At 51.8% G+C, this 12,138-nt stretch overlaps 2 protein-coding genes across 5 annotated transcripts; both read left to right on the top strand.

Moving 5' to 3' along the window:
- The first annotated feature begins 255 nt into the window (after positions 1-255).
- On the top strand, positions 256-9,753 carry MPV17 (mitochondrial inner membrane protein MPV17). Of its 4 annotated transcripts, none has more exons than XM_063078181.1 (8): positions 256-312; positions 803-877; positions 6,966-7,081; positions 7,313-7,405; positions 7,497-7,592; positions 7,826-7,858; positions 8,118-8,170; positions 9,170-9,333. In XM_063078181.1, the coding sequence occupies exons 2-8, from the start codon at positions 808-810 to the stop codon at positions 9,237-9,239; spliced, it is 531 nt and encodes a 176-aa protein (XP_062934251.1). In that variant the 5' UTR covers positions 256-312; positions 803-807; the 3' UTR covers positions 9,240-9,333. The 4 variants fall into 4 exon arrangements, with proteins under 4 accessions (XP_062934251.1, XP_062934250.1, XP_062934248.1 ...); XM_063078180.1 differs by lacking the exon at positions 9,170-9,333 and adding an exon at positions 8,391-8,649; XM_063078178.1 differs by lacking the exon at positions 8,118-8,170 and having other exon boundaries at positions 9,170-9,753.
- Positions 9,754-11,088: 1,335 nt separating this feature from the next.
- UCN (urocortin) lies at positions 11,089-11,754 on the top strand. The gene has a single exon (XM_063078182.1). It carries the CDS (start codon positions 11,262-11,264, stop codon positions 11,652-11,654), a length of 393 nt encoding a protein of 130 aa, XP_062934252.1. The 5' UTR covers positions 11,089-11,261; the 3' UTR covers positions 11,655-11,754.
- The last annotated feature ends 384 nt before the right edge of the window (positions 11,755-12,138 follow it).

Raw genomic sequence — 12,138 nt, 5'->3', positions numbered from 1 at the left:
GGCTTGAGAGGCCTGGGCCTCGGGGAGAGAAGAAGCGGACGGAGGCAGAGGTCGGGCTCAGGTGGAAACGGCTGGCAGGTCCCACGCCCAGGCCCGGCGCAGTCCACTTGGAAAAGGGGCTGCTCACAGTGGGTGACTGGGCTGAGCCGCTCTCCACGGGAATAAGGGACTGTCGCCTACCACTCCTGCCCTCGCCGCAACGTTTCCAAGGACCGCGGGCAGCCGGGCGGACGGGGCGGGACTTGCGGCGGAAGTTCCTGGGCCAGCTCGGGTCACGTGGGAGCGGCTGCACCGCTCGGAGCTCGAGCTCAGGTGAGCGCCAGGTGATCGGCGGTCACTGGCTGAAGACGCCGCGCGCGGCGAACGCCCTCAGGGCGTGTTGGGCCGTTTCCGGTGTGGGGTTGGACTCAGGAAGGATGCAGACTGTTTCACATAGTCTGAATTTGGAGAAAGACCAGGCTCACTCTCCGGGGACCAGGCTGTGGGTGGAGGCCAGAACAAGCCTGTCCTCATGAGTGTTGTCTGGTTGGGACAGGAGGCCCCCCAGGTGGCCCTGCTTCAAGGACTTGGGTGGGGTGGCGGGTGGCTGCCACGGGGAGTCCGTAGCTACTTACAGCCTTTCTTTCTTCCCTAGTTGTCTAAGGCGACCCCCGTGACAGGAAGCATCCCTCCTGGGGCCTCTGCCCCTTTACGACATATTGGAAGAGGGATGAGGGAGTGGACACAAGGGCATGTCAGGGGTCTGTCTCTTTAATTGTGGGATGGGCAACGGGGTGACCACCCTCTCCTCTTGGCTTGACAGGAAGTATGGCACTCTGGCGGGCATACCAACGGGCCCTGGCTGCTCACCCGTGGAAAGTACAGGTCCTGACGGCTGGTGAGTGTCCCTCCGGGACCTGAGTAGGACTAGAGCAGGCTGATTTGGAAGGCAGAGGCTCACCCACTGCACCTTCCTCATTTCCTACTTCTATTCAGCCCCCTTGAAGGGTTGGCTGTCTCTCATCCAAAGCTGTCCCCAGTCTGTTTTGGAGGGTGGGTCCCCAAGGCTGTTCTTAAGGGGTGCGCATAGTTAGACTAGCTGTGAAGTAGGATTTGAAAGTCCTCAAAAAGCTGAGCTGGGCTGGCCAGTTATCTCAGTTTGTTAGAGCGTGGTGGTGATAATCCCAAGGTACAGGGTTTGATCCCTGTACGTGCCAGCTGCCAAAACAAAAAAAAATGCTGAGCAGTCATCCCTTAAGGATAAAGAAGTCCCCAACTTGGAAAATTAACGAATAACAAACACTACTCTAACGTTTTACAGTATGCAAAGCACTTTCATATGCATTATGTTGTAGGGGCTCCACAAAGGTCTGCGAGCAAGGATTACTTGAGTCCACATTAGATCACACATCTAAATACTGAAATCAAGACTCTTACCCCAGTTTATTTTTTGTAGTATTTTTATTGTAAAATATACAAAAAAATGATTGACACGTATGTACAGTTTAAATAGTATTAAAACCAAACACTGTTGTATCAGTACCTAACTTTGAGACACCTTGAGCACCCTCCCTAATTCACAAGCCCCAAGAGATTACAGCTTTCCTGATTTTGTTTATTATTCTTTTGCTTTTCTTATAGTTTACTACCTACGTATGTATCCCCAAACAACATGTTGACCAAGGTTTTTTTTTTATTCCAAATCCAGTAATTGAGTAGCAACCTTGCAAAGGTAATTGAGTGACTTACCTGCATTTGTTACCATCTTCATTTTTCAGGTTAGCTAATGTAAGGTGATAGCACGGAGATGAGTATGTTTTATAGGAGGAAGGATCAGAAAGCCTCTGATCATTCGGGCAGTACAAAGGGTGATCAGGGTAAGATGGGGTCTTTACGTTTAGAGGAAGGGAACAGGATTCTAATAAAGACTGTGGCCTTCCGAGAAGACTGTTGGAGGGGTGGAAGGCTACTGAAAGCCAGAATGGAATATTCCTGTTATTGGAATAACCCTACATCAGGACTAGAACTGCACTGCATGACCGGCCAGGAGATGGATTCTTTTGCCCCTCCCTGAGCCCCTCTTCAGCCTCCTTTGCCCAACCACCTCTTGTCCTGTCCTCAAAGTGTCCGTCAGCCTGCATGACTCACCTGACTGCGTGTGTGGTGACTCATGCTGGACTGTGTGGCTGTGATGGGAACTGACACGCTGGGCCCTTTGCCCAGTCTCAGATTCCCATGGGGCCATAATTGCCAGATGGAAGGTTCCCCCTCATGGCCATCAAGAATAGGGAAGGAAGGATAGTCCTCAAGTTTCCCTACCCAAGGGATCTGCAGCTGACAAAGACAGAAGCTAGAGTTCCAAGGAGATCCAAGTGCAGATACATGGCTGAACTGGGGGTTCTGGTCTGTCAGTGCTAGAGCCCTTTGGCTGCACACCCTCAGTCATCCTGAGGCTGTGCTGACATTGCAGCTTAGCCCTGAAGCAACCTGTATACCCATAGCACTTTTCTCAGATTTTTTGAATTCTTTCAGACTTTTCGTTCCCTGCTGCTCAGTGTATTTGGATCAAATTCCAAGTAAAGGGAGGAAGGGAGGAAATGGATTTAGCTCACTGAGCCATTTCTGGACCCCAATACAGTAGTTCCTAAGGTCCCATGGGATAGCTCATCACACTGGAAGACAGAACAGAGATTTCAGACTTGGAGTTAGAAGACCAAGATTTGAATCTCAGAGCCATAGCACTTAGTAGCTGCATCAATCAGGACAAGTCAGTAAACCTCTTTGGGCCTCAGTTTCCTCATTTAGAAATTGAGTTTAGTTATATGACCTCACAGGGTCAGTATAGGGATTATCTCTGTGAAAAGGCTTTGGAAATCAGAAATGTTCAATAAGCTTAAAGGCTCAAGGGGCCAGCCTTTTCTGTGATTGTTGGCATCTCAGGCATAACAAGCTATTCTTTTTATAGTGGTGTTTGGGTTGGGTTTGTTTCACTTAAATCTGAACATGGATAACTATCTTAGCCTTGGTTCTCTGAAAAGCAGAGCTGGAAGCTTATGTGCAGGTACTTTGTTAGGGAGTGGGAGGTGATCCAATGGAGTGAAAGAGGGAGAGCCAGCATAAGGGTGCATTATCAAGTTGGCCACTGCTAAGGGAAATTGGTTGCTCAATCCCTTGGAACTGACTTGAGAAGCTCTTTGAAATGCTTCTTAAGACTGTCTGGATGAATAGTCATTTCTGGAGAAAAGAAGAGACCTTTATCTACTAGCTCCCATCCCATATTGGTCAGAAGTTCACCCTGTGGGAAGTTAACTCCCCTCCGCCATCAGGTTGCACATGCAGAGTCACTGAAGGCATTGACAGTGAAACCCCAGGTATGGCATAGGCCTGAAGCTAGAATCTATCAGGTTGAACTGCAGTAATGGCTGGAGAGAGAGATGAGTGAATCAAGATAATCTGAAATGGTTCAAAAGAAGTATCTAATACACCAGTTTTGGCCAAGCCAGAGTTGGGAACAGGGCAGCCTGGGGAAAGATTTGCTGTGTGTTCTGCACAGAGTGTGAGTCAGCCTTGTCCCTTCCTTTCTGGAGGCCCCTTCCAGTCTCCAGTGGGTCCAGGGCCCAGCTCTATCTTAGGCCACCCTGGTCCTGGTGTGGGAGCAACTGAGCTCTTACAGACACTGGTTTCCCTGAAGTCAGAATTAAACCAGGATATGAGAGCTCAACAGGCTGTAGTGACCATCAAGTCTAGCCCCTGATACTACAGAGGAGGAAACTGAGGCAAGAGGGGAGAGTGACATATACTGAGGTCTCACATAGTCAATGGTAGAACTGGTGTTAAAACCTAGGACACTGCCCACTGCATGCCCTATACTAGAAACTATTGGGGCTTCAGAATGCTGAGCACAGCCCCAGCTGACCTGGGCTTGGAGAGCCCATCCTTTTGTCTCATTGCCTAGCAGTAGGATGGGTTCAGGCCAGGAATGGGGAGAGTATTCAAGCCAGTCCCAGAGGATGCATTCTCCCCTCTCACTGCTGGGCTTCAGCTCCTTCTGGGCTCCGTGTTAGACCAAGCCCCTTTAGCCCAGATGGCTAGTTGGAGACTTCTGGGGGAGGAACGCGTCAACAGCACTGCTGGCCCCATGCCAGTAGCTATACCTGCTGACCCAGGCCTCCTGTACTCAAGGATATGCTTCCTATTCCTCATTCCAAGAAGCCAATTCCTGCCCATCTCCCTCCTCATCTTCCATTAACACTTTATTTTCTTGCACATAAGATTCCACACAAAAGCCAGTAGAGAAACAAAATAGGGGAAGTAGGGAATTTACCCCCACCCATGCCTGGGAAGAGGTTGTGGAAGTTGGGGCTTTTCCACTAGTTGGCAAGGGGTGGCCCCAAATAGATCTGTGCTCAGAGGCAGTCTCCCTTACCCCTAAGCCCTGGATCTGGTGGGGAGTGACGGCATAAGAACTGGCACCTACCCAGGGGCATGATGTCATACCTGCGCCAGCATCTGCTTGCTGGGCTCTGCGCCCAGCCTGGCATTGGGGCATCATTACCCAGCAGCCCCTTGCCCTGCCCCATCAGGGCTCTGGGTATTATCTGTCCACAGGCCTCCAGACCCAACTCCCTGGAAACAAGTCCAAGGAGAGGGGAGCCAGAGCACTGGAAGATCCAGACCAACCAGATATGTCTAGGAGATCTCCCAGGCTGAGGTGGTTTGGTTCTGTTCGGGCTATGGGTTGGTGAAGGTGGGATGAGGAATCTGAATGTCTAAACCCTTCCTGCTCAAAGATCACTTGGGCCAGAAATGCAGTCCTTGCTCTATGTTTGGGTCAAACATAGGAAGTGCGTTAGTCCAGGAAGTGTCTTTGATATGTGGGCCCTTTGGGGCCTTGCTTGGGCAGGAACCCCTGCAGAGGGGCAGCCACAGCAGCCCCTTGGTGCCCACTGACCTGTGAGCCCAAGTCTCAGCCTATGCCAGAAATACCTTGGCCTCTTTGTTCTTCCTCTTAAGGAGAAGAGTTTCTGTCCCAACTCCACTCCTTACCAAGTCACCTCATCTCTCAAAGCCTCCTTCCTTATCATTAGATGGACATGCAACCACCCAGACCTAGACCTTTTGTGAGGATTAAATGTGGGAGAGCCCTTTGTAAACTGGAAAGATCTTACTAAAGTAGACTGTCAGACTGTTAATCCCTCATTTAAGTGACTGCCTTTTCTGTTCCACCATCCCCTGGCCTTCTCAGGGTCACTCTTCCCTTTATGCATGGCTGCAGCTCCTCCCTGTCCTCCATGGAGGTGCAGCTGGTAACCCCACATTGTGAAGGAAGGGGATAGGAAAGTAACTGCTAACTGCTTCAGGCTAGGGGAGCAAGCCTTCAGTTCCCCAGGTCCTAACACCTTGAGCCTGATGCTTGGTCCTCTGGGCTAGACTTAGAATTTTCATGCCCTTTTCCAGAACAGGCCTATTGCTTGGGATGGTACATTTGACCTTTTTCCTTTATTTCTGAGCACCTGCCAGGGGCTTGATTAGGTCTGGTGGGGCATAGAATAACAAAGTATTCTATCCTTGCCTTTGGGACATCATGTCTAGCAGTTCTCTGGGAAGAGCCCCACCACTTTGGGAGTTTGAGGGAGAGGCAAGGCAGGGTTCCCTTGATGGGTGTGCTGGTGGTGTCCAGATCTGCTCCATGGTGAGTAGCCCAGGTGACCTATGGGTGCTCAGCCACTGCCCTAGCTCCCTGCCTTCCCCCACTGCCTCTGACTAGGGCATGGAGGAAGAGCAGAGCAGTGAGTGTGCAGCCGGAACGGACGTCAGAGCCAGCTCCAGGCCAAGGAATGGGGTGAAAGATGTGTTTGCCCAGTGCTAATTGAGGGCATAAGGACGGTGGTGGCTCCAGGGCTGGAGGGGGCTATCTTTACTCAGTGAGATAGACAGGCGAGCTGGAGATCATATGGTCACTCCCAAGTGGCCCTATAAGTGTGTGTTTGCTAGAAACCATTATGCCACCATGACTGACTGGGGGCTGTGAAAATAGTGATGATTTCTGTCTTGGTTTCTGGGTGTGGGTGTCCGACTGGAGCTGCTTAGAGCTGGGTGTCTGTGCAATTGGGGGAGGAGAAGTAGGTGCAGAGGCCTGGGGGTAAATGACTATAATACCTATTGCCAACGCAATCTGAGCTTGTGAATGGGCAGCCTGGGTTTAGCTTAGTGTTCTACAGGGTGGCCAGGACTCTTCCTTGTGGGGACTCTTACCAGCTCAAGCAGTCATCTTCCTGCCTTGGACCATTTGAGCATTCATGTTTTAGAAAAAGTTATTCTTGCTGTTCTCCACAAATAGAGACCCCAAGACCATGATAAAGGACATTGGCTAAGGCCTTGCATTGGACTGGAGGGAAAAGAAACAGGGTTCCTTATCGTTCCACATATGCTCTACTCAGAGCACGGTGTCCTGGAAAGAAGAGAGTCTAGGAATCAAGCTACCTGGTTCTTGCCTTGGTGCTGGACTTACTGGTTGTGTGAGATTCTGGATCTTTATTTCCAGAACTCTGAAAAAGGGGGTTTGGATGAAATTGTCTGGAAAGCCCTTTCTTTTTTTTTTTTAATTAAATTTTATTTTATCAATATACAATGTGGTTGATTTTTGTGGCCCATTACCAAAAGGAAGGCCCTTTCAATTCTGACAGTCTATGGCTCTCAGCCCCAGGATATATGATTTTCCTTCTTTTGTCTGCATCTTCTGACTCTGAGTTCCCTTTACTGCTCAATGTAGAGTTCTTGGGCCCTGGCCTGCTCATCCCAGTTTCTGACATCCTTAGGGAAAGGAGGACTTTAAGGCAGCAGGAAGGAGCTAATCATTTGCCCCCAGAGTGAAGCCCTGGTGCTCAGAGTGCCAGAGCCTCATTTGGTCAGTAGACTTACCTCCCTCCTTGGAATGGCAGCTCACCCCCAGGAGACATCTGACAGCACCTGTGTCCCTTGCACAGGGTCCCTGATGGGCCTGGGTGACATTATCTCACAGCAGCTGGTGGAGAGGAGGGGTCTGCAGGAACACCGAATGGGCCGGACCCTGACCATGGTATCCCTGGGCTGTGGCTTTGTGGTAAGTTCTGTCCACAGCAGAGCTTCAGTGGATTGGATAGTGGTCTTAGTTCTCTGCAGTCCTTTAGTTCCCATGGATTCTCACACCTAAGCCAACCTGCCACCCTCGTTGTGTTTAGGGTCTGCTTCCCCTGGGATTTGTTTTCTGATACTTGGGGGAGGAGCTTTGTGATATAAAAGCCAAGTGTTCTGCTCACCACATCCTGCTCCCCTATGTGGGGTTTACTTTCAGGGCCCTGTACTAGGAGGCTGGTATAGAGTTTTGGACCGGTTCATTCCTGGCACCACCAAGATGGATGCACTGAAAAAGATGTTGTTGGATCAGGTGAGCAGAAGGAAAAAGATGGGAAGGGTGAGCTGTGTTGGGGGAAGATGGGGATTTAGGCATTCACAGAGCTTTAATTTTTCTTCCCTAGGGGGGCTTCGCACCATGTTTTCTAGGCTGCTTCCTCCCACTGGTAGGGACACTCAATGGACTTTCAGCCGAGGACAATTGGGCCAAACTACAGCAGGTGAGCTGGGCAAATGTGGGCAGCGTCTCTGGCTGGCAGGTTGGCAGTTCCAGGGGATGGAAGCAGGCTTCATGGGGATGAGAAAGGTGGAAGTGCAGGCAGAGTCCCAGGCCATGGAGAGGAGCTCAGGAGAGTGTGGTGCAGGAGTGTGCAGAAGTCTGTGTGATATTCACACTGGGAGGTGGGTGGCTTGCAGATGCAAATGTTAATTTGTTCCTTCTCTGTCTCCTCAGGATTATCCTGATGCCCTCATCACCAACTACTATGTAAGAACTGACACGTCAACTGCCTGTTCTGCTTTCCTGAGTCCAGAAATACCCTGGGATTGGGGTCCTCCTGACATAGGAATCCCTCTGTTGGGATTACTCTCTCATTCCCAGTGTGGGCACCATACTCAGGGAAGCACTCACCCAGTTGTTCATTTTTTTCTTGGGTGCAGAAGTTGGGATAGGGCCAGGCAAGGTAGTGAGTCTGGGGGACGGGTGATGGAGGCAACCACCAACTTTCACCTTCTCTCTCTCGTAGCTCTGGCCTCCTGTGCAGTTAGCCAACTTCTACCTGGTCCCCCTTCATTACAGGTATGGCAGATCCCTACTCCACCCTTCAAGGAAGATCCAGGTTACCAACAGTTGTAGACAAAATGATTCTCATTTCAGCCTTGAGCTACTTTACACCCCCAACTGAACACTCTTCCCTGATCAGAGCTCCCTAGACGCCCAAGCATTTTATCCAGAACCTCTTACTCTTTATGAAATTGTCCCCGAGTGTCCACCTACTGACCTTCTTGCATCTCCCTAGGGAGGATCCTGCTTCCACAACCCTTGTCTCCACCCCACCTGAGCTCTCCACCTCTGATGGCATATCTGCAGGACAGTGCCTGGGGTGCTGCAGCCTAGGTTAGACAGAAAGGTAGACCAAAAATCCAAGTAGGAAGCTGGTCAGGTTAGTTCACTGCAAAGTACTATCTTACCCTAACAGTAATGGTAGTTGCTGAACCACAATAAAAAAAATAATGGAACTCAAGGTGAATAGTTAAAATGCCTGGAGGTGAGGGGTCTTGGGAACAGGGAAAAATATGAAATTCTTCAGAAGGGACGTGGTCAAGATTTACATGAATAATATATATAAAAGGAATACAGATTTATGAACCAAACCCTAAACATTAGGATTCTTTGTAACACTCTTTGAAACTAGAGCAAGTTAATTTAAAATAAAGAAAAGGAGGTGCTACTTTACACAGCAGGCAGTACATTTTTGGAAGATGAAATCTCCTCCCCTGGTACAACACAGATACATGTATTTAGAAGGGGCCTGGACAGGGTGTGAATAACAGAGCTGTGCATGGCAAGAGAGCTGCTGAGGGAGTTCTCATCCAGGAGACAGAGCTCTGGGATAGCACCAGAACTTGAGCTGGTTGTCCTCTGGTCTGAGAAACACAGTCTCTTCACAAGGGGCTGAAGGATTATCTCTGAAAGCTCTCAGAGATAATCCCTCCTTCCCATTGCACGTTCCCATCCCTCCCGCCTCGCTTACTGCTCATTCTTCCTCTTCTTCACAATGCTATTGCTGTTCCTTAGGTTGGCTGTTGTCCAGTGTGTTGCTGTTATCTGGAACGCCTACCTGTCCTGGAAGGCACATCATCTGTAAACCTGCCTCACTCCACTGTTTCCACCTTGCAGTGGTGCAGCGTGACCTTGGAATGGTCAGACAACCTACTCAGAGTGGACACATCAGCTTCCATGGGGCTGCATTGTCGATCAGAACTTAATGGGATTCTCGCTTTGAAATGCGCCATTTCACTACTCTGAAATGTGAAATGACCACTTTTGAAACTACTAAAGCCTTTATTTTATTATTTTTTTTTTTTAAAGATGACTGGTAAGGGGATCTTAACCCTTGACTTGGTGTTGTCAGGGATTCCTATGTCACGCTCAGCCAGTGAGCGAACCGGCCATCCGTATATGGGATCCGAACCCGGGGCCTTGGTGTTATCAGCACCGCACTCTCCCGAGTGAGGCACGGGCCGGCCCCCTACTAAAGCCTTTATAATGGTATTATTCCCATCACATACTAGGCATTCCATAAATATTTGTTGAACCATATGACCTTGTCAACTTTACACCCACACCCCAGCAAATAAATGCCACTTCCCCACTCTTTACAGACATATCTGTTACTCTGACCCTTCCCAGGCTTGTGTAGCTGCAGCTCTTTGGGGACCCCTCAAACTCTATATGGTGCCTCAGTAAATACAAGGGTATTTCAAAAAGTTCGTGGAAAATAGAATTAAAATATATATAAATGTTTCCATGAACTTTCTGAATACCCTTGTATGTTATTAAATTTGTAATCTGGAACTTGCAGAGTTAATGAGTAAAACCCAGCAGAAAACTATTGGGAAGTCAAAATTTCAACAGCTGGAAAGAAAGCTAGGACCACCAAACTCAAACTTCTTTTACAAATGAGGACACTGAGGTCCATGGAAGTGAGGTGAGGTGACCTGTCCACAGCAGGATTTAGTGGCAGAGTAGAAACTTAAGCCCAAATTTCCTTACTTCCTACCCAGTGATCTTAACCTAAAGGTCAGAGGCATAGTAATACTCCTGCTGTGACTCCCAGGAGAAAAATTGAACTTTGCTCAACTACTACTTTGGGCAAACTTGGAAACAGATGGACCAGCCTTTTGTGGTCCGAAAGCACCCTGTGTCAAGAGACTCTCTTTTATATGTTTTATATGACCCTCAGTTAGAGACAGCCCTAGAATTTAGGTACTGGGGCTGGAGTAAAGTCAAGAATCCTGGGAGACTTTAGTGGCAGACTGCCTCTCGGCGGGTCCCATAGTGTTAGCCGAGTGCCAGCAGTGCGCTCCTGATTGCCTCAGTTTGTGGAATTGATAGCCGGGGCTAGGGAGTGGGTCGGAGCAGCAGAGGGTTCTCCCAGTGCCTCTGGCCACTTCTAACGGCTGGGGACAGGGCTAGCACCACGGACAGCTCCGCGACTCCGCCTCCCTTTCGTGTGCCAGAGGAGATGAGACCCCGGACTAGTCTGGTCTGGCGACCGGCCCCTAGTCACTGCTGGCTATTCTAAGCGGGGCGAACGACTCTTGTGGGTCCCAGAGCATTCTTTACGCCCCACCGGCTTCTGGCTCTCCTGAGTCCAGTTCTACTTCCAGCGCTAGCCCCAGGGACGCGAAGTCTGCTGTCTGGAGGTGCGTCCCTCTGGGGGCTCGCAACCCGCCAGCCTCGAAGTTGCGGCTGTCACTGCATCCACGACCAGTGCATGTTCTTCGCTGACGTCAGTCGGAGCTGTCTTGGCGCTATATAAGGCTGGCGGCGGTCCCGGGACAGACCCCGTGTTCCCCAAGGAGCATTCGGCCCGCCCCGAGGGACAGAGACTGGAGCTCCGTCTCGCACCGTGCAAACGCTCTCGGACAACCTGTGAGTGGCTCGGAGCGTCCGCCCAGACTATCAGCCCCAGGACTCCGCTCAGCCCACCCACCGCGGCCGCCGGGAGGGAGGGAGCGAGGAAGGGGTGGAAGAGGACGGCGCGGCGCCTGGGGCGGGAGGGCAGGCTGTGGGCGCCGGGCGGCCGCCGGAGGGGACTGCCACCTGCGGCTGCCCCGGGCGCACCTCACCCTGCGCTGCCCCTGTGCTCAGGGCCGGCGGCACCATGAGGCAGTCGGGAGGCGCGGCGCTGCTGGCGGCGCTCCTGCTCCTGGCACAGCTGCGCCCCGGGAACAGCCAGTGGAGCGCAGAGGCGGCGACGGCGGCGGCGGCGGCCGAGGTCCAGGACCCGAGTCTGCGATGGAGCCCAGGGGAGCGGAACCAGGGCGGCGGGGCCCGCGCGCTCCTCTTGCTGCTGTCGGAGCGCTTCCCGCGCAGCGCGGGGCCGGGCCGATGGGGATCCGGGACGGCAGGCAAGCGGCCGCGACGGGACAACCCTCCACTGTCCATTGACCTCACCTTCCACCTGCTGCGGACCCTGCTGGAGCTGGCGCGGACGCAGAGCCAGCGGGAGCGCGCCGAGCAGAACCGCATCATATTCGACTCGGTGGGCAAGTGATCGGCCACGAAAACTTTGACCCCTTCCCCCAGCCCGGGCCTGGGACGGGAGCAACCGGAACTGACCCAGTCTCCTGGGGCAGAGTGGCCCAGGGACACCTCAAGCACTCTCTGAGTAGCTATTTTGTAATAAACGTGCTGAAGAGCTTCTGGCTTCTGTCGTGGGGGCGTGGGCAACCACAGCAAGGTGGGAACCGTGGGGAAGTGGGGGCTCCCAGGCCAGCGGGAGGGAACGAGATGCTGCCAGGGTTGGGGGTCTCCTGTGGGCCCCACCGCTACCCAAATCCCCAGGAATTCAGAGGTTCACGCACCATTGCACCACCCTCGACCCTCTTCCCAGGGCACTGGGCTCGTGAGTCCACCCCTGACTTCAACGAGGTGCCCAATGGCGGTCCACTTAACTTTTGCCCCCTCCAAATGGCCTCAGGTTCGGGGAAGGGCGGGATGGTGGCAGATTGCCTCCCAAGCCGAGGCTGAGGGAGTGG

The sequence above is a fragment of the Cynocephalus volans genome, chromosome 14 (genome assembly GCF_027409185.1).
Source record: "Cynocephalus volans isolate mCynVol1 chromosome 14, mCynVol1.pri, whole genome shotgun sequence".
Taxonomy (NCBI): domain Eukaryota; kingdom Metazoa; phylum Chordata; class Mammalia; order Dermoptera; family Cynocephalidae; genus Cynocephalus; species Cynocephalus volans.
The sequence above is the reverse complement of the archived record's forward strand: the minus strand, read 5'-3'. Positions and strand labels throughout refer to the sequence as shown.